Raw genomic sequence first — 27973 nt, forward strand, 5'->3', positions numbered from 1 at the left:
TGGTATACTCTTACTGCCTTTGTTTCGGTTCTTTATTTCAGTTCTAGATCCTCTTTCTCTGATGCAAGACAAGGGTAGTAAAGACTCTAGCAACAAGTTTCATCTTGTAATTCTGCAGTTTGTTGTAATTGTTCAATCACCTTGATAAACCACTGTGGGCTTTTTTGTTGTTGTTGTTGTGAACTCCTGTTTGGAACAAAGCAGGGAACGGAGCAAGTAAATTCCTTGCCCTGGAAAGACAGAATAATACAGATTGGGTCATCATCTTGACCATATCCGTCTTGTTTCTGAGGATGCTCTAAAGCCGTCTTAAGGATGTCTCAGTATACATCAACTCATTGGTGGCCCCACTGCCAGACTTAAGACACTTGCGGAGCTCTCCAAGTGCATCCACGCTGTACAGCACACCTTTGTGGGATGGCTGTAAAGGCCCTTCTGCCTTGCCTTATACCACATTCACCTGCTCTGTAAGACCCTCTGTATAACCTAAAAAAAGGAGTTCTCAACCTGATGACAATAAATGACAGTCTTGCTGTACCAGTACCTGGTAGATGTAACCAGTTTAGGGGATCAGTTAGGTGGAAGATGAGAGAGGGATAGAAGCAGAATGGTGAAGACAGTGGCAACAGGTGCAGCAACATCATCACTGCCCTACTATAAGCATGTTAGCAGAACCAGTCAGGCAGCCACCTCCACCCCAGCACTGCCAGGGACTGCCTGCTCTAGATCTCCAGGCAGGACAGAAGTAGTAATTAATTCATGTAGATTGATCCACAAATAACAGCAACAGCTCAGCAGAAACCCAGCCTGTCACAGGAACATGAGGGAGGGACCAGGCCAGGTGGTTATCCTTAGCATCCCTCAAGAGTGAAGCACCTTGACAGAGTCTGAAGGCTGAACACAGATGGCTTTCCTAGGGAGAGGAAACACTAGCAAAATCCGTGTAGAGGCAGATGTGAAATAAACATCTCTAGCCTGTGGAGATGTTCAGATAAGTAAACAATAAAAAAATTCAGAACCTGTAACCCTACTGTCTTCAGACCTTCCCCATGAATTCAGTAAAGCATCCTGTACCACATTCTGTAACAAAAGAAATGCGAGACTTCCCACACTACAAATGAAAATAGAAAAAAATCATGGAATGGTTTGGGTTGGAAGGGACCTTTTAAAGATCATCTAGTCCAATTCCCCTGCAATAAGCAGCAACATCTTTCACTAGACCAGGTTGCTCAAAGCCCCATCCAGCCTGGCCATGAACACTTCCAAGGATAGGGCATCCACAACTTCTCTGGGCAACTTGTTCCAGTGTCTCGCCACCCTCATGATAAAAAATTTCTTCTTTATATTCAGTCTAAATCTATTTTAGTTTAAAACTGTTAGCTCCTGTTCTGTCACTGCAGGCTCTGATAAAAAGTGTCTTTCCCTCTTTCTTACAAGCTCCCTTTATTTATGGAAAAGCTGCAAAAAGGTCTCCCCAGAGCCCTCTCTTCTCCAGGCTGAACAACCCCAACTCTCTCAACCTGTCCTCATAGGAGAGCTGTTCCAGCCCCATGACCATTTTTGTGGCCCTCCTCTGGACCTGCTCCAACAGGTCCATGTCTTTCCTGTGCTGGGGACCCTGGAGCTGGACACAGTACTGCAGGTGGGGTCCCACCAGAGCACAAGGGGAGAATCAGCTCCCCTGACGAAGCCCAGGGCTGCAGGCTTGTACCAATCCACAAAGCTTCCCCTGCCCTGGGCATAGCTCATCAGGGCCCAAATTGAAGGTGCTGCCCCAGCCTGCCTCCTGCAGAACTGCTCCTCTGCCTGTGCCCTCCAGTTTGGGACCCCCCCACTCCTGGGGATCGCACCAGCTGAGTAACACAGCTGGCCCAGCCAGCTGCAGTGCATCCATCTACACTGTGGTTTAAGGTCAAATACAACTGGGACCACAGGTAGAAGCTGCAGAGTCCACACCATATGCCACAGGTTTGTAGCACCGCTTGTTCTCTGCCTACTTAAGCTGCCAAGAAAGTGTTTTACATTTATCATATGTGTACTACAGCTCTTGCTTCAGCATTTTTCTTTCAAGAAGCTTTTGTCTTTAGCATGCCAGAAGATGATGCACACCCCAGCATGGTATGCCCACTACTGCTGTATCTTGTGGCAGAGGTGCTGCTGCTGGGTGGCCTGTCTTCATCTTGACCTTCAGTCCACAGTGATCACACAGAGGCTGGATACCACAAACGAGTCAGTCTCAGAAGCACTGACCAACATCATCTAACCAGGCAGCATGCAGCCAGGGTTGGGAACTTGTGAAAAGCCATTTGCTTTGAGGCTTAGGCTACGATGCAGTGCAGGAAACAATGTTTTGCAAGGGTGGCCTGTGGTTAAGTCACAAGCCACATGTTCAGCTTTACCAAGACTGAAATTTGCGTATAGGCCCAACATTTACCCTTCCACTTCTCACGTAGCCTGTACCTCAAAATAAGGCCCCTTTCTCTGTTTTGGGGACCACACACCTGTGTCTAGCCCCATGGAAGGTTGGGGGGAAAAGGGGAAGAGACAGGCACGGACATTCAGCAGTGTATATGCCAGGCTGGTAGTGACAGACTGGTACTAGATTGCAGTAGATGACAACCAAGAAGCCAAAAAGCCCAATGCCACCAGCTAAAAAGTGCTACTCCTTGAAGAAGCAATCACATCTGCATGCAGGGTGAAACAAGTCACAGTTGAATACGAATGGCACTTGCATCCCTGCTGTCATGATGCTGAGAAGTTTCTTGAGCTTTCCAAGAGGTTCTTTGCCCGTACCCAGCAGCACAACTGGTACAATCTTCAAGTTGTACTGAAAATAACAAGGACACAGAACTTGACTTCTGGGACGATAATAAAAACTTTAAAGTTTTGCATTTCTAACAAGTATGTAGCTATAGTTATGAATGTATGCAAGTCATAATTTACAGTTACCAAACCAGACTCCATTTCCCCTGCAGGCTTCATCCTTCTACTTACTCTGCCAGAACTGGTGCAGCTGAACATGACACCCTACATCAACCATTATCCCACACACCCAAAAGACAGCATTCCTTTGAGGGAGGATGTTCCACATAGAAAGGCATTTACCAGGAATGGCAGAAGGAACAAATTAAGGACAAGTTAGGAGAATCAGGTGCTCCAATCTTCCATTCTGCTTCTCATCCTTCTGCTCTTTACTTTTAACCAATGCGTAAGAGACAGAGCAATAGCACACGGGAGCTATTTCCTTTCAGCTTTGTTCTCCTACTTCAGTACTAGAGTATACAATCTCCACAAGCTGTCTCAATTTAATCTTTCCTTCATTTATGAAGGGGCAGTAGGGAGATGTGAAATGAAGGTAAGGGAAAAGCACGACCTCATGTGCTGAGGAGCAGGGAAAGAAGAAAAGAGGAACCTTTGCAATAGCGGGGTTAGGGAGCAGTGGGTAAGGTTCTTGCTTAATTTCTCTTCTCAGCTCTTGCCACATACTGGGGCTGTTAGAGCTACACTGATATCCAAAACAAGTACTGAAAATGCAGAAACCCCTTGTATCAAAGTCAACTGGTAGCCTCCAAATAAACCTCTCGGGTTCTACAAGTGCAGAGAACAGCATGCAACAAAATGGCAATGTCTGCTCTAAACTAGACATGCAGAGTTATGCACCAAGTCATGGTAGCATACAGTATGACAGGCTCTGAGATGGAGGTATGCATCGAACTAACTATCCATAGTTCAATGCGGCAACAGAAAGGTGCTGTATGTAGATATATTATCTTAGTATTTCATGACATTAAAAGGCAGTTTAGTACACTTAGTATCTCTAACCTCAAATATGATGTATATAGTCCCACAGCAAATAGCTCTTCAGCCAATTCACTGTGATGTTCTTGTTTATTTGGGCCAAAATCCCCAAGAAATATCACCACTTCTGAAACATTTGCCCCAAGTTTGTCAAAGTCTCACCACAGGCTTTCAGTACCTGTTGTTAATGGAAGAGCTTGCTTTGCAAATCTAAACCTAAATAAAGTTGCATAGTATTACCAGATTACACGCACACAAAAGAAATAAACTCCACAAAACAGGCTGCATTTCAGAAATCAGGATATTACTTATAATATTTAATTAAAACAAGTTTTGATCGAAATACATTTGCAGTCAACTTTTAGTTCATAAAGTTTTTAGTTCAACTGATCAGGGTTTTTTGGTCCTTTAAGGGTAAAGGTACTTGCCTTTCAAAATAAGATACTAGATCCAAGAGTACCCAGAATAACTCTTAACAAAAGCAGAAGTCTTTTTAGTCTGAGTTCTCAGATGTTTGGTCCTAAAAATCATTACTTCTTAAATAATGCACTTCTAATGCTGCAAAAAACAATTAAGGTAGTAACTTTGTTATTTTACTCAGTCTTTCGTTGAAGATTATTTTTTTCTGGTTGAAAGAAGTGTTTTTCAAGAGCGTTGACCAATTCATCTAGCTCCTTCTTCAGCTGCTCAACATCACTGAGAAATAAAATCCACACAAATACAGAAAACAATGTCACAGTAGAGAAGCTAAAAAGCTGAAAAGCACATTTTCAGTCGGAGGCATTTTTAAGTCTGTTGCACTGTTTTAGACAAACATTTTCTTTTACTGCTAGAAGTACATACACTTGATTTCTTATGGTAATGCACTGATGTTCACTTCCAACTGGCATGCATGAAGGCACTTAAGACTATGGAGAAGCATAAACCCATAATATAAACTAAAATAGAACAACCAGTTTGAGTTCAGAAGATCTTCTATTACTAAATGTATATGATTAGAAATGTAACTTGTAACAGTATTTTCAGATTAATTTTCATCTGTGAGAAAGCATTATTTTCATTACATAAGTTAAGCTTATCTTTAAGATGATACGATTTCCAAGGCTGTTAGTCAAGGATATAATTACTAAACATAAAAGGGTTTAAAATATATTAGAACACTTTATATATAGTTGTGCAAGTTTAAAGCAACTACGTCTGTAAAAAGAGAGTGAATATGTCTACTTTCATTTAAGGCAGAATGTTTTTCTTGGTATTGTTTTTACTGAATGTGAAACCAACTTCAAAGGAATTTCAGTGACAAGAATGCGTCAACAAGTTTTGCAGAATTGAAGCTTTACGCAAATACATTCACTAAAACAATGACTGTAGTAATATTGTTTGATCATGGAGAGCCCCTTCCCCACCAAAACAATACCAGAAAGTCACACAGCCCCTATTACATGGCATTTACTGCTGTAAGTGACAATACCTGTTTCCTGGAGGTGCACAAAGTTCAGAATAATATTTGATCTTTGGTTCTGTCCCACTGGTTCTCATTGTGGCCACTCCTCCATTAGCAAAAGTGAACGTTATCATTTGGCTACTTTTACTAGTGGGAAGTATCTAGAAATAGCAAGAACAATTTTTTAGAAGCTTGGAACATGACTATATATAATGAATTTAAGACAAAACCCATGATGATGTCGTAGAATGCAACTAAAGGATCAACTAAAGTTAAGCTTTGTTCTGTTTCCTTCATCATTGTGGACTTGAGATCACAGCAGGCCAATGACAGCCTTACCCTCAGCCTAGAATCTGGCAGCATTACATGACGGCTAGGTAGCTCATTTCAGTCTAGTCAACATTTTGACTGCAAATAGAAATTGTTCTGTGATGGCATTTCCTGGGAGGAAAAGAAACATGGACTGTGCAAAACTAAAGAACCCAAAGTCACATCTCAGCAGAGAGTTTAGCTTACAAGAAAATAATGTGAGATTGCTGTAGCAAAACAGCAAGATCCTCCTACCTCCCTTTACAGACTGTCATCCACAAAACCAAACCAGCTCCCCACCCCACCTTCATTTCCTCCCACCAAGACAAAACAATCATCCCCAATCTAGCTTATTTTAAGACTCAGGGTGTAACATAATGTTTAGAGTGTTTCTCCATAGAATTTTTCATATATGTATATATACATACTTATATGATTTATATATAATTAAAAAAATATACTTACAGCCTTTTGATCTGGCTGGCTGCTGTCATACCCAGTAGTTAGATCCCTTATTCCAGAAACTTTGAATCTACCACAAGATTTTGGGTATGTGTTTTTTCCATCGAAGTTTCTAAGGTTGTCGAAAAGCTGTTGAATAACTTTAGGATCATGGCAGATGAAATAGGAAGCTTTGGTAATATGTAAGCCATATCTGTGAAGACACAATATTAATGAATGGAAGAAGCAATGTTCTTCTTAAGAGTTGTACACCATATACATTATACAAACTTCTATAAAGCAAGAATATATACTGTAGTCATGCTCACCCAACTGTAGCATTAAAAAGGCCTCAACAGCTTAATTGTCCTATTTTACATAGTTTAAAGAAACTTCTGTGCAGACACCTTTTTCTTTTAATGATTTAAAATGAGAAAGTTTACTGCTAAACCAGAAGGAAAAAGATGCCATTATTGCCTTCAAGAGCTCTAACCACCATAGGAAGAGAACAGACTACATCTAAATAGCTTCTTTGACTGGATTCCAGCTGATCTTTTCTAGACTGTTTTTTTCCAATCACACTTCAGAAGCTGCTCTCGCATTAAAGTGTTTCTACCAAACCAAACTGTTCTGAACATCATCTCTTTACCTTATGTGTTTGCTGCCAGGTAATATGATACAGAATCTGCATCAAAAGACAAATCACCTGCTAACACTGACTTTTCAAAACAGCATGTTGTTGAGAAGCACAGAAGCCTGGACTGGCTGTCTAAGTGACCTCTTACTAAAGATCAACACCCAATGAGTATCCGTGATGCCACAGAAAATCTGAAGGGAAGAATCTTTCACTAGTACTGGAATGTTCACACTAGAAACCTGAAAGGTTCCTTAAACAGGGTCGTGTTTATACCAGAATGGATATCATGAAGGTCAATAGTTGTTATAACAGTCTTGAGAATCCAGCAAGGGAATTAACAAAACATATCCTATAATTGAAAGAAGTGATGAGCCTGCTAGGATGGTGTTCTTTTCCTGATCCGCATTTACTTCTTTGAGAACGGACCCCGCTTCTACACCTCCAAAATACAGAGTAGAGTTTCTTCTGCTTCAACAGCAACTCACAAGACAAATCTGACAAAGAATAAAGTAGTAAGGAGTAGAAAACTGCAACTCTATACTAGCCACAAACAAACAAACACACAAAATGACCCCCCAAAACAAGAACCCCCTGCGCCAGTTCTAGTTATCAAGCATCCATTTAACAAGGCAGATTTGTATCCTTCCCTGTACCTGTAGCTTTTCCACAAAGAGAGACTATGTGCAGTGACATTTTACTTTGAGGTGCATCTGCAGTCTGCACTACTACTTTTATGCTAAATGAGCTCTGACTTTTAGAGTCCTCTTCAGTGGCTGTGTACACAGTGGCACTGGGGCACAGATGAGTTCCACTCAGTTAAATTTTCTGAAGGCAACCTGAAGCAGGTGTTTTTTAAACAAAAAAAAAAAGCATGAGCCAGAGAAGGGTAATTCTTTGAATATACACTTCCAGCTATGAGTAATTAAGGGAATTCTCATGTCAGATGCTATATTTGCAGCTCTAGGCATTAATTCCTCTTCCATGCATTTATATTACTGTTTGCTTGAACCCACCTAAGCTTCTGCCATGTACAACAGCTGATAAATACCACAGTTTGTTTATGCAGCATGTTAGAAAGTCTTTGCTATTGGATTCCTTCTTAAACAGTGGGTGAAACAAGCATGGCTAGTGTTCCACACAAATGGGAGCTCTGAGGACTGGTAAAACAAGCAGCACCAAGGCTGGAGTTTTCCATGAGTCTCTCTGCAGGTTCCACCATTCCTTTGTTAGTGTCTATGAGACATGAAGAGGTGGAGAGCATCAGCCAGCTTGTGCTGCTCCCTCCATTAAAACAAACAACCCAAAACCCCCACAAAAACACTCCCTGCCCCATGAAATCCAATAGCCATCTTTGCTATTGACTTTTTGTAGGTCTTTGAACACATTAAAAAAGAACAAAAGTCGTCCTTCATATTAAAAGCGCTCAGAGGGATACCCAGCTACATATAGCCAATAGTTATGGCCAGTCACAGCACTTCTGCATAATCAGCTGAAATCTTAGTATTCAGGAGCAGAAAGAGAAAGAACAACCAACAACTGACATATACTATTCATCAAAAAAAGACAGAATAATATAATAAAAGGCCTAACTTTAGAGTCAGCTAGAATTAATTTAATCACAAGCAGCCCTGCAAGCAGGACAGAGTCAAGTTGGCTTCTATGAGTTGCATAAATATGACAGAGCTACTTAGACCCATTCTGCCATCAACATTTTTGGGTGTCTGGCACATTTAAGCAGCAGGAAGTACTATGATCTCTACAACACAGCAATACTGCTAGCCAAAACCAGGCCAATCTTCCATAAAAGGATCCCAGAGCAAAACTCCCCAAAAGGGAAAAACCCGTTTAGACAAGCAGGCAAAAATACCTCAAAAATCTCATTAACTGATAGGGAATTATTAAGGTAATATTATTATTTTTAAAATACCTTAAAACAACAGAAAACAAAGTCATAAATATGTTCATGCCTATGAGGAAGGAGCGCTTTCTAAGAGATTAATAACCCAATTTTTATTTCTTCATATACTATAGGTTGCTATTGGGTCCCTATTAACCCCAGTATGTGGAATGGAGCAAATCTGAAAATTAAACAATTATAATCAAACTCACTCATCATAGACAGCTTTCAGCTGCTGAGACAAAGACAAATTCCTGGCTGCCAAAAAGCTAGCCATCTCCGCAGTTATAACAGCAGCGCTGACACCATCTTTGTCCAGAACAGCAGGACAGCACATATACCCTAAACAAAGAAAATTTTATATAGTTGATATATTTTTATGAAGAAATAAGATCAAATGGGGAGAGGTTGTGCAGAGTTAATCAAACCAACGTCTTTTAAAGGAGAAATGCACATTACCATAGTACGGGCATTTTAGAGTTTAACCAAAAGTGGAAATCACACTAATCAGTGTTAATTTTAGATAAGCAAGGTATTTAATGGAATTTCAAGATAGAGACAGATTTGTATCATATCAGTGCCAGATGCTCCTGAGTACTTTTGGAGCTCTCATGAAAGAGAAATGCCACACTGCAGGAACAATGCAAGTATAGCACTTTGTCCCAAACGTGATTACCCTTACATGGTAACACTGATAATTAACTGTGAAATTATTCACATTTTCTCTGTTTTTCAGGTACTAAGATATTCAAGAAATAGCATTACAGCTTTACAATTTTCTTCTCACGAACTCATACCTTTTATTCAGGGCTTTCCAGTTTACAAGTATAATTTGGGGGAGTTTTTACTTATTTTATTCACATTTAAACTGAGCTTAAAACTGTCAGGTAAACATACTCAATTTGAAGTCTGAAAAATGTGTTTGTTTTTTTTAAATAGCTTGTGCAGAATTTGCAGTCCAAGTCTCCACAGCCATACTACTGAAGATATATACACCTAGCTCACATCAACATAGTCTGTGCTAAGCAGAGATACAAAGGGATTAAAACTAACGATACCAATCAGCCAAATGGATGATTATTGACTACTCATGGGAAGTACACCCATTGTGTTGAGGACACTTTTACTTTGCCATTTTTTGTAGCAGTCCTACTTTCACTATTTTACAGGATACCAGAACATAATATTCTGTTTCTTACCTATAGCCTCCTCAAATGCAAACAGAACAGCTTTTCCCTGGTCCATGAGCTGTTTGGCACGGTTGCCCATCCACTTGAAACCTGTCAGTGTTTCCTACAGCAGTGAGGAGGAAAAAAAAGGCATTAAAAATAAAAGCAAAGTTTTACAAAGATATGACACTGTGTAGGAAAGCAAATAAAAGAGCATGGAATAACATGTAACATGTTGCTTACCTCAAAGTGAAAGCCTTCCTTTAGCGCAATTGCTCTTAGGATTTTGGAAGAAACAGTACTGGATAACATGTAGACATCTTTAATGGCAGAAGTGTCCCTATTGTGATTTTTCCAGCAAGTGAAGATCCACCAGCCTAAAAGAGCTCCCAGCTCGTTTCCAGAAAACACTTTCCATTCACCGCTGAAGGGGGAAAAAAAAAGAATTAGAAAGTATATGAAATCAAAAGATAATACTGGAGGGAGAAAAAATAAATCTATTGGTTCTTCCATATAAACCACTGCATCTGAACTCCAAGTAACAATAACAAGATATCATGTGTTCGTTATGAACAAACAAACAAAAAAATTACTCCCCCCAAAAAATCTGAAGTGATTGCCTTCCTCTTCCATCAGATGTCCCAGCTTTTGAGTTCATCCAAAGATGAAACAGTGATATTTCCAGTATATTTTAAGTAAAACAAACATATTCAGCAGACAAATTATAAAATCAGTGATTAAGACAAGCACAGAGACACGAAAATACAATTCTCAAGTGATCAGTATTTTGAGTTGACTCAGTGACAAATACTTCTTATGTAATCACAAATACACTGAGAAGATTGGAAAAAATTGCAAACAGGTAAAAAAAGATTAACATTGATGTGTTGCTAGAACAAGAAAAAATTGAAGGAAAAAAGGAAAGACAGATGTCAAAATTGCCCAAAAATTCCCAGTCACAAAAGAGGACAAAGACACCGCCAAACTGACAAAAACCAAGACCTACAGAAACAGTACCTGTTGTGAAAGAGAAGCAGATTCAGTCTCCTGCATTTATTGATGCCAACAGGCACAAAGCAATGCACAGCGACAACTTAGCTTAAGAGCGCTGAGAGAGTGTGCTCTAGCAGGAGTTTCTGTCAAAGAAGAAGTACAGATACTGTAGAAGTCCATATTAATATTTGATTAGTGTATGAACAGCTACAGCAGAAGTCTGAGAGGGGGACGCAGGACTGAAACTTAGGAGACAACTGAGACTGGCTAAACAATTAGCAAAGAGGTAGCAGAATGAGAGCACCACGCTCTCAATGGCAATAAATACAATAAACTTACAGCTACCAAAGGCTTGAAGGGAGGTGTAAGTTTTTAGATAAAAAATAGGAGTGATTTTGCATTCTTGTTTTAACCCATCATAACTAGCACAAACTGAAGCTTTTTAAGCCTTTTCCTCAATGCTTAATTGCCAACTGAGGCTGGCACAGGCCAAAAACATTAAAATAAAGATATTTCAGCTAACACTGCCCGAGATACAGCAGAGGGCCAATTAGCTCATTCTTCTTTTAAAGGCAGAGAAGCCTCCTTAGTTCATGCTGTGAGGCTAATGAGTTAAAAAAAAAAAACCCCAAGCCCCAAAGAAAACAGTGCCACCTTTGAAGCTGCCACAAGACCAAAAGACATTATCTGGTGAGCAAAAATGGATATTTGTACTGTCTCCTTTTACTGGGTTTTTGGAATTTGCCTAAGTGATACAGGTTCAAATATCTGCATCATCCACAATCACTGATGACATCTAGTAGGTGCCCATCTTATCCCTTGGGTACCAAGGGCTGTTGCCATGATTTTATGTCCTTCTTCTGGCTCTCATGCACAGGGAATTCACTTACATCATTTTTGCTGCTGGCCTAGAGGCAGATTTTTGTTCTGCTCCTCTCTGAGCTAAAAACCTTGACGTTTCCTTTTATTAGAGATTTATGGTTTCTAACAGCTCAGATTAGTTTCTGCTTTATCAAGGTAGATAAAAGAGAAACACCACTATCTGTAGATGATAACAAGTGCAGTACTTCAGCTTATTTTCATTCATCAAATATAACCACAATACAGAAATGCAAACAATTGTAGAAGTACAGCATACCGGGGGGGCATGAAATAAGGGGATGGCAATATTGGGTCAGAACTATAGGTCATACATTCCATACATATGGAAAAATTTGAGAAGCCCCTGTTTGAGCAAGTTTACTTTTTGTGATCCTGTTCTCTGACACGATATATATAGATAAATCATGCAGGTATAGCTGGTCCTTAAAGGAGAGAGTGCAAATGGCTATACTGAAAAGTACCAAACACTGACAAAGCTTAAGGTGAAATGCAGGTACCTATCATTTTGCACAGAAGTGGGGAATTGAGCGAGAGAGGCCCAAATCATCTAATGGTTAGTAAAATGTCTCGTCTAACAGTATTTGAGAAAGAAGGAACTCATACTAAAGAACAGGGATGTTCCCTATTCCTGAGATTATCAGGGAACTACAGAAGTCCTCCTGAATATTCAAGTTATTATTTAATAAACATAGTATGAAAGACTGTTTATCTGTCTTCTGTGAAAAATTGCTAACTGAAAACCTACCTTTAAAAAGGTATAGCACAATCACAACAATTCACATGCTTCTGTGCATGCCTCAAGTACAGTGTGTCAAGTATTTATTCAGGCTTCTCTACAGTGTCTAATATTAATCATTATTTCATTTGCTGCCCCTACTGTGGTCTGCTTCATACAGTCCTCTCACACTTCTATGTGTTTTCAGTCCAAAAATTACTACTGCAACTTATTCTACCTTCCTTTGCAACATGGGTAGAAAGAATCCCCCAAACGAGCCTAGCCTTTAAGTAAAAAATGAAAATGGTTTGCATTTCTTTATTACCATACCTCTCTTGTTTCTCTGCCACTGCAAGTCGATCAGCATCAGGATCATTTGCTAAAATGATTTTTGCCCCATCTTTTTCGGCCAAAGCAAAAGACAAGGTCTGGAAAAGTGGTAAGCAAGACCAGGTGAATTTTAATACTCCCAAAAAATATTTTCACTATCTTTATAGGTTTTAAATAAATTGGGAAAATTATTTAATCTCAAACACCCAAAATATCTCTACAAAGAAACCCAAAACTTCAAGCCTAGCAGCAGTAGAGCACAGGTCAGAATATTTAACTTCACCTACATCATTCCACTTCTGCAACCTGAGTCAAATGCTACTTAGATTCAACAGGATTCTTCAATAACAAAGTGTAGCAGAAATTCTAACTGCCTTTCAGGACTTCCCCTGCCCGGTCCTGGTGTCATATCAGAACAATTTAGTCCTTGTATTTCAGATGTAAACTGTACAAACTTTCCAAAACCAACTGTGAAGATTTCTTTATTATTATTTTATTTTTTAAGGGAACTGTATCACTATGTTGTATGTGCAGATGCTGCCCATTCTGTTAGAGTGCAGGACAAAGTAGTTTAAAGTGACAGTTAATTATTACCTGCCTGGTTCAAAAACAGTTATAAATTTCAATGAAAGGATACCAGCTAACTCTTGTCTAAATGTAAGGCTACGAAAGAGAAACAAAATAGACCTTCAACCAGTATTAATAGCCATGAATACTGCCAGAAAGGAAACACTGTTTGAAAGACATTGCAACTATTAATTTTTTTTTTTTTTTTTTTAAATCTATTTACCAGAACACCTTTGCCTTCTTCAGGATTTGGATACTTCACTGTGGGAAATTCTGGATCAGGATCCTTCTGCTCCGGAACAGCAAAAGGAGGGCTAAGGTCAAACGCCTTGAAGGCCAACTGCACAAATTTATGACCTACGCCATGCACCGAAGTATGAACAAATTTCAGGTTTGTTTTCTTGTTTATATTCCTGAAATAAAACAGATTAACAGTAAACTTGGATATGGAAGAATATTCTGCACAAAATTGATGATGTTTGGAAACAGATATGACTCAGTATTCTATATCATTATTAAAATTATAGATTAAAGTAGGTCAGATTTTAAAGGTAGTGACTTGAAAATTGGCTTCGCCTCATTTTCTAGCAATATGAGTCACTCTTGATATCTAATGCCCTGGTAGGTGCAAATCATTGGAATTAGAAAGATAGTATGCTCTATGCATGCCAGAGGAGGCGAGTAGAAAACAAATACAACTAAGACAACTCTTCATCCTCAACTCTGGCGTTTAAACCAGCTCCAAAGACTGTGAACACAGTGAACCGACAGCAGCCTGCCTCATTTGAGTACACTCATTTTTATGAAGTATGTTACTGAATGTGTAGAACATACCTAAAGGCATGTAAACTCGTAAGGAGCCATTTAAATCCTATTCTGAAAAAGCCACATAATTTCTCACGTAGCGCAAATTTCCTAGTTTCTGACTTTTAGTGAGAATAAGAACGTGGTTACTGGTGGTTAAAATTTTGATGTAAATAAGCAGATCTAACAGATTACTGCTCATCATTAGATGATGGTTTAATCCATAAACAATTCTACTTGTTAATCACAAAGAGCAACATCTCACTTTATTTTGCTGAGTAAAGCTTTTTAAAGAGCAAGTGGCAGGAATAGGCTCATGCAAGGCACCCAGGGCCACCAGGAGCACATGCAAGGTTAGAATGACAGAGCAAGACTCCTTCTTCCAGAACTCGCTTAACAGCCTGGGTCACCTTCTCTCTTAGAAGCCCATTTTGGTCTGTTGGACCATCAGTGTCAGCTCACCCCCAGCTGCACAAGATAGCCCCAGTCTTGCTGTGGCATTTGGTTGATGTGTAGTCATGCAAATAAAGGGAGATGATATAATCAGAAACTAATCGCTCACTTTGCTGGATTGGACTTCTGCCAAACCAGCTTCATGAACTGGCTTACTACGTCACCACGCAGCTGCCGGTGCCACCACAAAAGATGACAAGAAGGCACAGACAGAACCGGATCATTGCTGCCCTGACTTCCATCAATTTAAACTGCCCCACTGACATACTAGATGGAAAACCCCATGTTCTTAACGGAGTTAACACCAGTTACCTGTGAAAGCATTGTTTCTGTATGTCTTTGAAATATTCCTTATTGACCATGGCATACGGATCATGAAGTAGCAGGCTGCTGTCAATCAGTTTGTCATCCCAAGCTTGAGGCCACGGCTCTTGGTTCTCCTCAATAGCCTGAGAAATTCCTTTGTCATGAGGGGAAATGATCTGAGCACCATTTTCCCAGTAAACCTAAATAATAAATAGGGTAAGTGAGTATTTGTTCATTAACATTGTAGGATAGCTTTGTTGGGTTTTTCTGTTGGCTAAGTTGCACTACATTTGGTAGAGTATTACAGTAAATTAGGCTTAAGTACACCCAGAGCATTCCTCTGTTCATATTCTCAGTGTTTTCTCTTGCAACCCATTTTTGTTCTATATAAAAAAAGCTGTTTAATTTTATCAGAAGATATCAAAAATCCATAATGAAACACAAAACATGACCCAGCTCATTTATTGAGAAGATTCAAGTATGAGCTTGTCTGCCAGACTTGGGATTTTTGTCCATGCTATTTCATATACTTTCTTCCAGATTTTTAGGTATAATCATTATATATAGAAGAATTCTTAAGAGGAAAAGAGTGTGCAAATGTGAAACACATTTACCACAAAAGAGAAAAAATGAAGGAGAAAGACACAAAACCTTTGCAGCTGCCTATAGCAGCAGTGTTGCCACAACAGCAAACACAAATTCAACTAAGTTTCAAGATGTTCATTATTTGTAGTCTTTGCCTTTTTGTTGATTGCTTACACATCCATGATAAGCAAGTCATATCCAGGAAGAGGGGTACTTATTATGTTTTACTTTTTTACAGTTGTTTGCACACTTCCTTCTACTGACCGTTTACAGACCACAAGTTTAAAGAAAGATACCTAACAGCATCTGGGCCATGTACATGTGTAGCCCAAAAAAAAAGAAAAATGTAAAAAAGTTGATTAAAAGAGAAATTGATAAAACATCCAAATAAGCTATCAAGATCAATACATGAAATATTTAAAAAAGCAATTTTAAACAGACATTAAGTTCTGGAGGGAGAGACAGCAAGAAATCATCCCTGCTAATGCCTTCGTTTTCTATAAAGACGACAAAAAAGATATCCCAATTTCCATTTTCATAGTTTGGAAACTGTCTGTATATGACTAGTCCTGCTATGGGATGACTGGCAGACAGGCAGCTCAGTCATGTTTTTTTTCCACTGGAAAGCAGATTTCTGTCATAAAAAAAAGTCACACTCACTTAGCAAAAGAAAAATATATTAGAAAAAATTAATGGAATTTATTCAAAATGTTTTGTACCAGCAACTCATTAGGTTCCACATATTTTTAACTCTTTGGGTTTATAAAACTAAAAAGATCTTTTTACATCATGAATTGGAGAAATGATTAATGCTTTTGAAAAGAGGTCACTTAATATTTTAGAGTGTTCCAAAGCATATTGGGCTTGCATGGCAAGGTTTTGGTAGGGGTGGGGGCTGCAGGGGTGGCTTCTGTGAGAAGCTGCTAGAGGCTTCCCCTCTATCCGATGGAGCCATCTGACACTGGCTCCAAGATGGACCCGCCACTGGCCAAGGCCGAGCCCATCAGCAACGGTAGCAGCACATCTGGGGGAACGGAGTTAAGAAACCGGGGCGGGGGGGGAACCTGCACAGTTGCAGCTGGAGAGAGAAGTGAGAACATGCGAAACAGCCCTGCAGACCCCCAGGTCAGTGAAGAAGGAGGGGGAGGAGAGATGAAGCAGCCCGTGGTGAAGACCATGGTGAGGCAGGCTGTTCCCCTGCAGCCCACGGAGCCCCATGGTGGAGCAGATCTCCACCTGCAGCCCATGGAGGATGCCCACAGGAGACTGTGACCCCGTGGGAAGCCCACGCTGGAACAGGCTCCTGGCAGGGCCTGTGGACCCATGGAGAGAGGAGCCCAGGCTGGAGCAGGTTTGCTGGCAGGACTTGTGACCCCGCGGGGGACTCACGGTGGAGTAGTCTGCTCCTGAAGGACTGAACCCTGTGGAAGGAACCCAGACTGGAGCAGTTCATGAAGAACTGCAGTCTGTGGGAAGGACTCACATTGGAGAAGTTCGTGGAGAACTGTCTCCTATGGGAGAGACCACACACTGGAACAGGGGAAGAGTGTGAGGAGTCCTCCCCCTGAGGAGGAAGGAGCAGCAGTGATGAACTGATCACAACCCCCATTCCCTATCTCCCTGCACCACTGGTGGGGAGGAGGTAGAAGTTGAGCCTGGGAAGAAGGGAGGTGTGGGGGGAAGGCATTTTTAAGATTGGGTTTTAGTTCTCATTATCCTACTCTGATTTGGTTGGTAATAAATTAGTTTCCCCAAGTCGAGTCTGTTTTGCCCATGACTGTAACTGCTGACTGATCTCTCCCTGTCCTTATCTCGACCCATGAGCCTTTCATTATATTTTCTCTCCCCTGCCCAGCTGAGGAGGGGAGTGACAGAGCAGCTTTGGTGGGCACCTGGTTCCCAGCCAGGGTCACAGAATCACTAAGGTTGGAAAGGATCTTCAAGATCATCAGGTCCAACCGTTAATCCAGCGCCACCATGTCCCCTAAACCATGTCCTGAAGCACCACATCCACATGTTTTCCGCACACTTCCAGAGATGGCGACTCCACCACCTCCCTGGGCAGCCTGTTCCAATGCTTGACCACCCTCTTGGTGAAGAAATTTTTCCTAATATCCAACCTAAACCTCCCCTGGCGCAACTTGAGGCCATTTCCTCTTGTCCTATCGCTAGTTACTTGGCAGAAGAGACCAACACCTTCGTCACCACAACCCCCTTTCAGGTAGTTGTAGAGAGCGATAAGGTCTCCCCTCAGCCTCCTCTTCTCCAGACTGAACAAGCCCAGCTCCCTCAGCTGCTCCTCATAAGACTTGTGCTCCAGACCCCTCACCAGCTTCATTGCCCTTCTTTGGACACGCTCAAGCACCTCAGCATCCTTCTTGTAGTGAGGGTCAACCCACCACAGAAAGAATGCAACGGTATTACTTATCTTCCTGCTTTTTAGAGCTATGTTATCAGTATAACATGCTACTAGCTTTAAATACATACACCTAGAAGAGATCAGACTATCAACTAATTTGGTCTATACCATGATAGGAACTATACACAATAGTATTAGTATCTCTACATGCAAAAAAACCTCTGAAAAAAAGCCAGAAAAATAGATCATATAGCAATACCTTGTAACCATTATCTTGTTTTGGATTATGGGAAGCCGTAACCATAATTCCAGCACAAAGCTTCAGATGAGTTACCGTGTATGGCTGTAACAAGAGAAAGTTATCAGAAGTGGAATGTGCAAAATATTACGTATTATTTGTTCTCATGCATGTGCAATACTTCCATACTGCTGAACAAAAAGAAGGCCAGGATGTGATTCCTACAGACTGATGCCCTAAAGCAGAAGCTAAGTAGCACTTGCTCCACTAGAGCCCACGTGGCACAACTTTAGCCCTTGCTTTTTCTTATGTGTTTTCCCATGTATATATTCTTAGCGTTGTTTCAGACACTTTGTGGATCTCTAGAGTAGTGTTTTTATAGAAGGAAACTGAATGCATGTGTTGCCCACTTTAGAATGACTTGAGACACCTGAGGTCTTTAAGTGTGCAAAGTCTGTTGGGGTAATGACAGAAGTCTGCATAGAGTAGAGAATTGCAACTGGAGCAGTCTCATCTGTACTATGTTTTGAGAGCAGCCTGTGGAGCAACTACTCTATCGTGGTTCAGAAGAGCACTGTTTTGGAGAGACCTCTTAAATCCAAAACGGGTGGAACAAATTAAAAATAAAGCATTATTTGTGACCACAGGTACAGCTCGAGTTTATGCCTGGTTTTTTATTTAATACTGAATGCAATCAACTGCAGTTCTTGCAACAATGCTTTAAGCTGCACTATGAATAATTTGACCCTAAATCTACCAAAATTTGTACCAATAAAGAATACTACATACAAAGTCTTCATCCTGCTATGTTCGGTTTGCAGCACTCACTGGAGCAACCAGTATCGGGAGAAACTGTTGCTTTTAGTGCAGAGATAGGAGTTTCCTTTATTGCTCTAGAGGACTGACATCTAGTGATCCGATGGTGAAAATGCAGACACATTCAACGTTCAACACCTCCTACCATAACATCGCTGCACTCCAGCAACCTGCTACTTAAAAAGGCTACTTTGGATTCAATATCCCAAAAAGAAAAAAAAATTTTAAAATCCCAACCAAACCAAACCAACCAACCAATCACAAAACTTAATGCGAGTGTATGTTTCAGACTTCATACTCCACAGCAATCTAGAAACGATGTCTTCTACAAGAAATCTGCCCAAATGCAGGAATGAATAGAAATACATCCCACAGTCACTGATACTCCCCTAAGCTTCTTCCTTCTCTTGCTGTGGATGTTGCAAACTAAATATAGCTAAATAAGCACAAAACTAACTGCAGGTAGAGCTTAAAAAGTTAAAAGTGGTTTGTCTAGTTTTCCTTAACGAAAGTAACGCAAAATATACGACAGAATTTGTGTGTATACAAGAAGATATAATAGAGAAACCTACCACAAAAGGAGTTGGTGTTATATCAGAGAACAGATAAACTGGAACTCCTTGACTGATGAAGGTATTAGCCGCAAGTCTTGCAAACCTGAATAGGCAGAAAAGATGCCTAGGAAATATATTCATTTTCTCAGCAATTCATTTCCTAGAATTCACAGATCCTCCCACTTTCAATTAAAAAAAAAAAACACGAAAGAAAAACCCATATAAACAAATGCCAAATTATTACACAGACCCAGTTTAAATGTGTTCCCTCACTATTCCCAACAGACAAAGCACAATGCTTTGGCATTAACAGAATATAGAAATGCTATAAATCCCTCACCTTAATTCAATCTACAGAAAGAGAAAATACTGTTAAAGCAGATATAAAACCATAATGGATCACACGAGACATCTACAAGATACTTAAAATCTAAAAAGTACCTTTTGCTACTACCTCCGCTGGAAAGATGGGCACGAGCATCAAAACCAATCACAACTCCTCTCTTTTTCAGGTCACTGAAATTCTTCTCTAGGTATCTGCAAAATCCCTGAAGACAACAAATCCACCTCATTAACCCAATCTTAATATTTAATTTATCATTGCATTAAGATGCTTGCTAAGATGCTGATGTCTTAGAAAGGTAAGCACACATAACATCTCACTGAATTGGACTGGGATTCAGTTTGTCTAGGACCACACCAAGAAATATCAGAAACCTTCCAATCAATATAGTGAAGCTGGAAAGCATTTAAGTACTTTTTTGAAAAATCAGAACCAACTCCTGAAAGAAACAGTTACCATGATTAGTCTGAATTGCAGATTTTGAGAAATGATTTAGCTGTGTTAGGTCTCAGTTGAAGAAGAGAACAACTGGACAATATTTCATTTTTTGAATGGAAATCTGTCAGTTTTTTTAACTAAACCTCACTGTTAATAAACCTGCTTAGGACATGATACACCACCGCTCCAGGCTAGAGTAATTTAAGGTTTTGGGGTTTTTTTCAGCTCTTCCCAAGAAGATCTATTTTAGGACCTACATGCGTATGTATAGCTTCACTGCATTTATGAAAACGTACGTTCAACATACACAAAGCTTACCCAAATGCTGTCTACCTTTGGGTTCTTTTGTAGTTGTTGCATCAGGACTAGCTGATCCACTTTAGCTTAACTGTAGCTGTGTATACATTCAATTGCAAATCAAATATGGAAAATAACTTATTTTAATGGCTTAATAGCTTCGCTTTGCTTGTTTTCAGAGATCAGCACTCAGCTAAGAAAACTGTTGGAATAGTAAAAAACTTGTACTACCATAGAATACCCATTCGCTTGTCATAAATGAGGCTCTTCCATTCGTATGTGCAACCAGTTCAGTGAGATGAAGTGCTGAACACAGTACCTGGGTTGTCTGGATAATAGTCAAGTCATTCATGTGGGAAATCCCAGCTCCCATGGCAGCCCTGAGCCCTGCCGTTCCAAACTCCATCCGCAAGCCAAAGTATTTCTGCAGTTCTCCGGCATTTCCTTCAGCAACCAGTTGCTTCACTGTTGCAGACGTTTTTGGATTCTGTAGATACAAAATTCAGATATTCTAGAAAAGGTTTCGTTTGCTTGGTTGTAATACGCTTAAGCTTCTTAACAAAACTGACTTTCTTTCCCACTCTCTGTACTGGGTTATCTCAGTATCGAAACATAGCACACCACTTCAAGAACACCAGAACTCCTGCTACATCTTCCTAATTTTCAGTCAGTGCAACCTCAAATATTATTTATTTTAGATTTATTTCCTTAAGTGAACATGCTGCCTTGACAGCAGTGTATATATAACATTTTGGGAAGTTAAAAGATTTCCAAGATGTCTATTTTAATATTTTCTGGTTTTAAAAACAAAACAAAAGCAAACCAAAAAAGCACCTTTACAGTTCAGAGAATTTTTGTCATCACAACACAAGAACTACTCTAAACATATAAGAAGGTAAGTTAAGCTGATGATTAAGAAATATTTGTTACTTCCTTAGCACTATGAGTTAAACAAAAAAAAAAATCATAACCTTATCTCAAGACTGGCTAACACCAGAGGCAGCAGCAAAACTAAGCAGACCACGCAGAAGATAAAGATGGCAATTTGCAAAACATTTGCAGGTAATGCTTGTAAAAATAAGCACAACCCTCAGGATGAAAGCTTAGCAACTACTGCTGAATTCTTCAGTAAAACGACTGTGCAGAGTGGCGATGGAAAGGCTGTGTCAGACTGCTTGCAAACAGTGAGGAGTTTCTAAGTCTCACTGCTTTTCATGGGATATTGCTTGCATCGACTCCTCTTTGTTGTTATCAACTCTGTTTCCAAACTTCGGAATTAGTAAAGTCCAGTATGCCCCAACATCTCAATCTTAGTAACGTGGGATTTGAGAAGTTTAGTATTTGATTTCTCGAAAACCAATGAGCCAACTGGACAGATGGCACACTCCAGTCACCAGGCAACAGGGCTATGTGAAGAGGCGGCATCCTCCGCAGCTTACTCACCGCATGATTACACACACTTTACACTGGAGTGCAAAGATTATAATTTCCAGATGGACAAACAAGCTTTGATTTCTAGTCAACCAAATGACCTCATAAAAGTCACAGACTTTACTATTTCTTGGATGACCTAGGAATGCTTACAGGAAGGGAAGGCATATCATCCTAGGGAAAAAAAAAAATTATTTCTGCAGCTCCAGAAAATGCTGCAGAAGATGCACAGTAGTAGGCACGTGAGTGAGTTTGCATACAAAAGTGTAAGCATTCTCCACACCAAATTAAGACCAGGGCCTGGATGCCCTAATCATTGACCTGTGCAGCCGCTGCTGCAGGACAAACAGCATAGTTTAAATAAATACCCAAAAAGCTAAAGAGCCTTTGGTGTTAATGAACAAACTATATAATGCAGAATAAGCTAAACAAGAAAAAAAAAAAAGTATCAGGATTCCTGGGTGCAATAAGCAACTAGGTACCCCAGAATTACTGATTTCCAGTTTAAGAATTACCAATTTAGCAGTCCAAGAACATTGTAACTGACACTTCCTTGTAGGAGGCTCAATATAATTCTGTATTATTACACAGTAATTATATTCTATAATTATAATAATAAATATAATTCTATGTTATCCTAGAGTAATATAGGTCAGCATAACTATTTTGAGTTTAGGCTGTTCAAAAGTTGCACTTTTGCTGCAATATCAGGCCTATGTCTTGTAGGTGAAGCCTAAATGCCACCTTTTGCATCAGGCTTTGATGCTGCCTCATCACCTTTTCCCTTCCCCTGCATGAGCTTTGGGCACAGGAGTTGTCTCTTACCGTTGAAATGGGCATCTCTCTGGGTAGACGCTGCACACATTTGTATAGATGTTGGACAGACTAGAAGCTGTAACGCTGATACAGAAGGTCAGCTTGGCACTAGGATCATACTGTAGCTCTGACAACCAAGGACATTTTTGTTTACCATTATTAGAGAAATTTCCCAGGTTTGGGATCTACTATGAAACTACAGGGATCCTCCAGTTTTTCAGGTCTGGTTAAATGATTGTACTTATCCAGGTGGCTGCCTGAGTCTTGGAGTTTCAGTCCACATCATTTACTAGAAAAAACTTGATTGTGTAAATGTAGTTGTTTTAGTTGTTACCCCTTGCCCCCCGCCCCCCGCCCCCAGCAAAGTAACGGTAAAAGCCAGGCCCAAGTCTGTTTAATACAGGAGAAGGATTTTTCCAGAATTCCTGTTGCAATTGTTTACGGCTATATTCTACCAAGAATCTGCCCTCCCCCCCTTTTTTTTTACTGTACAGACAGCTGTTCCCATTTTGTTTCAATTTTAGCAATGTTATGATGCCATTGTAGACAGCTAAGAAAAAAAAACCTAAACATTTTGAAGCAGAAGAAAAAGCCAAAACCAAATCCTCACAGCATCTCTACTAAAAGAGGACCCAATTGTATCTGAAGGATGCAATGCTGGGGCTTTTTTCCTTCCTTGCTGGTTCTCTCAGGTTACCTTTTCTACTTTCAAGTAAAAATGGATCCAAGTATGAGAATACTGATTTCTGTGAATGCAGTGGTAGGTGATTTAATACAGAGTTAATATCCGGTAGTGCAATTTGCTTAAACATCACCTGGTAACACTTGAGTTAATTTGCTTTAATCTACATTACAGGAGGGTCCCAAAGAGGTTTCATCAGTGCAGAAGTCCCCACAAGGTTTGAGAGTAGAGAGGCAGCTACTGGCTAAACAGGTTTTATTTTTAACAAAACCAGAAGCTACCTTCTATCCATAATTTTATAATTGATAATAGAAATGAAAAATGTGATACTACTGTAATGAATACAGTGACAAAATCAGCCTGGTAACAAGCTCAGTAATTGTCATTGAGGTAGACACTGTAGGTAGAGTAGTTTCTAGGTAGAAACTTCCTGTTAAATCAGTGTGACTGTCTTCAGCCATAAGGGCTTGTTCTTGCAAACTATCATTCTGTAAGGAACATGCAGCTTATCATCATTAAATATTAACCTATCCCTACACATCAAAAAGGAACTTTTTTTTTTTAATATCAGAGTAAATGGACAAGGGTTATATTGGATTCTTATGTTACTCAATACAAACACATAAGAGCTCCCTGAGAAACAAAAATACCTCATCCTTCTTGAGCAGTCAGCAATGGGTTTTGCACACTGGTCAATTATTGCTGAGTCAAATACACAATTGTTAACAAAGAGCTAACTTTCAAAAGTAAAGATACTATAAGGGATGCTGCATTAGATTTCCAGAGGGTTTCACAAAATAATCACACTAACCAGTTGAAAATAAAATGATTACACAGAAGATGGGAATAGAACTGTTACTCAAGGAAGTTATGGAAATGAGAACCCCTTTAAATCCAGACTGTTTTCTCAAAATTAAACGGGGAAAAAGAAAAAAAGGACACAAAAGCTTACTGTCATTTGATGTGATACAGTAGCATTTCTGAAAGAAAGGCTGGTTTGCCGCTGCATTCTCATTAATAAAAACAGAGCTGGCTAAATGGTCAGTTAAACAGTCAAATGATTTTTAATGAAGATTTAACAGTCAAATGATTTAATCAATAATCACAACAAACTTGAGGTACTTATAATGACATCCTTTACAACCTGGAAATAATACTAAAAAAAGAATTATTCTGTATTTTCTTTGTTAATCTTCAAGTAAGATTACCTCACAAAAAAAAAAAAGTAGGTTGCACAGAACAGAGAGCATCGTACGATGCTGAGCCCAGGGCAGCCATTAAAGTGACCGAAGAGGGGCAAAGGCCAGTGTGTTCCAGTACAGCGAAATGAACAAATTCCATGTATAGGGACAAAAAAACTCTGCAAACCACATATACCAAATACAGGCCTGCATCTCAGTAGGAACTGCAGCAGCAAGCAACTACATAAGCATGTCCAGAACACCACTATGGCAAAACATTTCTTTAAACATGTGAAATACAAAAATACACGAAGATTTTACTTCTGCGTATAGTGCTGTCAAGATGAAAACTGAAGACACAAAGATAAGTCTTAGGATATTTAAGCACCTTAACAAGAAGGAAAATAATGCATGGTAAAGTATTCCTAAGCAATAGCAGAGGAAAGGACAAAAACCAAGAAACCAGACAATTTTGAAGATTCAGGAGTTATTTTATCAACAGTGAGGGTCACAAAGCACTGGGCGACGGATCAGGATGCAGGACACATTCTGCATTTCCTACTCCTTTGAAGCAAGCCCACGCCTTTTGGAAACTATGTTTTAGTAAACAAAAATACGGAGGTACCTGGAGGTTTTTAACACTGACAGACAGACAAAGCAGCCATATATTCCTGTCTTTAGTAATTCAACGCTATCAACTGCCCCTACAGCAGAAGGGGCTAGGAACAACGCGGGCCCTTTTCAGAAGGGGATTCGATACAGCCGAGAGCCAGCTACCGCGGCGGCATTTGGAGAGCAGCTCGGTGGGTTTCCCAGCGAAAGGGGGGCTGCTGTGACATGCCCCAAGGCCGGGGCGGCTGCGTCAAGGTGCAGGCGGCGGCGGGGCGGGAGGGAGGGGAGGTGGGATGGGAGGAGGAGGGAGAGCACCCCCTTTTTGTCAGAGGGCTTTGAGAGCGGAGGAGGAGGACTCAACAAGCGCCCTGACCGCTCCAAAAGCGCTGACACGATGTAAAAGCCAAGACTCGCCCCACGCCGCCTTGACACTTCGCAAGCCTGCGCCCCCGCCGCCTCCCTCCCTAAATCCCTGCGTGACCAGAAGGCCCCTTCCGCCCCGGCACCCGCCGTACCCGCGGGGCAGGGAGGACGCCGGCGCCCCGGAGGGCTCCCGGCGGGGAAGGCTCCCGCTGACCGCCGCCCCTCACCTTATCCCAGAGCAGCCACTGCTCGGCCGCACGGCGGAGCGCGGCATCCCCGGCGGAGCTCTGCGCTGCCATGCCGCCTGCGCTGCCGCCACCGGCACCGGCACCCCGCTCCTTCCCTCTTCCGCAGCGCGCCCGCTCCGCTCCGCCCGCCGGGGCCGTGCCGGGCCGCCCCACCTCCGCCCCGCCCGCTTGCCCGGGACCAGGACCGGGACCAGGCCCAGGCCCAGGCCGGGGTCAGGGCCGGTGTCAGGGCCGGGGCCGCCCCACCTCCGCCCCGCCCGCCTGCCCGGCACCGGGACCAGGCCCAGGCCGGGGCCGGGCCAGGCCAGCGCCGTGCCGGGGCCGCCTCACCTCCGCTCTGCCCGCCGGCAGCACCGGGGCTCGCCCGGGGCCTTGGGCAGCGCCCGCCGCCGCCCTGGCGGTGCCGGGCGGCCCGGCAGGCCCCCGGGGCAGATGGACACGGGCAGCACCGGCGGGGCGCGGCCCCGAAGGCCCCGCACTGCGCGGGGGCGGAGGCGGAGGCGGAGCGGGCCTCCGAGCGTTAACGGCAGGAACGCGACGAATGGCACCTGCCGCGGCTGCTGCCTCCCCCTTGGCATGGCTGACAGAAGAAAACTAACGCTGTTTTTATAAAAGTGTTACTTCTCCCGGGCGCTGGGCTAAGGCTACCTAGATTTCTTTTTAAAGCCAATATAAATGAGGGATGATCTCTGAGGAACCCTAACTTGTAAGGAACATGCAGACATGAAGTCACCTACTTGCAGCATTAGATGCATATGTGGTATCTTTACTTTCACCTTACTGTCTCTGATGTGATAGCATGGAAAAGACAAAGGACACAGGAAAAGTTTTTATCCATGTCTGCTTTTTGACATCCTGGTAACGGTGTAACCAATCCTTCCCATAATAAAAATACGAACAAATTCCATTTACCTGGCAGCAAAGAGGGAAAGAGCCTGGAGAAATTCTGTTTGCAGCCTTCCTCCTCCATTGCTCCATCCTGTACGCTCTACAACAAGCTGGAATTCTGCAGCGGCATGCAAGGGGGAATAATTCAGTGAATTGCCCTATAACTGCTTTTTTTAGTGTTTCATCTCAAAATTCAGAACTTAGTATGACTTCTGTTTCTCTTTTAATTGCCCATCAGTCAAACGTAGGAAGTTCTTTATGGAAGTCACAGTCACAGCACCCTACTTCTGCTAATCCTGAGTGAGCACGCAGCAGCCTGGCTTCACATCACAACCCCTTGCAGAGAGATGGCCCGGATGAATCCTGAATGATTCCTCTTCAGTGCTGTGAGAAGTTGGCTAACTCCATTCCCACTATTGGGGGCTGAAAATACCATTCATGAAAAGATCTCGTTCAGTATTGTATGTTGTTCGTGGTAAAGAACGCCTTTGGTTTATTTGTGAATAAATTTGCTATATATTGCACCCTTTCAAGTTAGAGCTGCTCATCGTTAGCAGATGAAACGTTTTGTTTCTACATGCTGTTGTGTATACACTAGATCACTTATTAATGGCATGTATGACTGATTAGAATAATGAGTACTACTTGAGTAAATTTTCATAGAAATAATGAGTTTTACAGGTATTTGGAAACCTTTCAATGTTCATTAATATGTTACCAGAATGCATGTGAACAACAGAAATGCTACATATTACTTGCAAGGATGGTGATGAATATCCTTCTGCACTACAGATCAATAAAATAACTGTTAAGATACCCTCTCGGAAAAGCTCTGAGATGAAAAATCAGTGGAACCAAAGAGTGAGGAAAGCAAATACACTGTTTGACCACTTTTGGAATCGTCTACCTTCTCTCCTCTAGTGCAGCTCCTCTGGCCTCTGCATCTCTCTGGCTGGACACGGATCTGCCCTCAGCTGAGAAGTAAAAAAAAATCGGTAGCTGAATTTCACTCAGGAAAATTGATTGTGTTCCTCTTGCCACAATTAAAGACTAATTAATATTGCATTGATTGAATAATTATTATAGCTTATAGCATAGTGTCTTCAAGAGAAGCCTGAATTGCCTAGCCATTGCTCTGCCTAAACAGTTCCTATAGCTTCATCAGGTTTTGGCTGGAATCCCCTGAAGATGCCATAAGCCCCTTTGGCCAGTTTGATTTCTTCCATTTTTTTGGGCAGAAGCAATAGTCCAGAGAACATTGCACTCTTTTTCTTGCATAACGAGATACCTGGCATCACCCTCCCAAAGCACAAAGGGAAATGGCAGTTGGATTGCTCTGGAGTTTCAGGGGCAAGGCACTCGCTGTTCAGGAGCTTT

General features: G+C 41.3%; 1 protein-coding gene across 1 annotated transcript; it reads right to left on the reverse strand.

The window, feature by feature from the left end:
* Positions 1-4391: 4391 nt before the first annotated feature.
* PGM2 (phosphoglucomutase 2) lies at positions 4392-25850 on the reverse strand (the record flags this gene model as incomplete). Its single annotated transcript, XM_081999588.1, has 14 exons — positions 25688-25850; positions 20695-20862; positions 19739-19845; positions 19316-19400; positions 17949-18032; positions 14752-14945; positions 13406-13595; positions 12616-12713; positions 9939-10119; positions 9726-9819; positions 8739-8868; positions 6017-6206; positions 5270-5403; positions 4392-4494 (listed from the first exon to the last, which is right to left on the reverse strand). The coding sequence occupies exons 1-14, from the start codon at positions 25757-25759 to the stop codon at positions 4392-4394; spliced, it is 1830 nt and encodes a 609-aa protein (XP_081855714.1). The 5' UTR covers positions 25760-25850.
* Positions 25851-27973: the final 2123 nt, after the last annotated feature.

This window comes from Phaethon aethereus (genome assembly GCF_964289735.1).
Source record: "Phaethon aethereus genome assembly, chromosome: 4".
Taxonomy (NCBI): Eukaryota; Metazoa; Chordata; class Aves; order Phaethontiformes; family Phaethontidae; genus Phaethon; species Phaethon aethereus.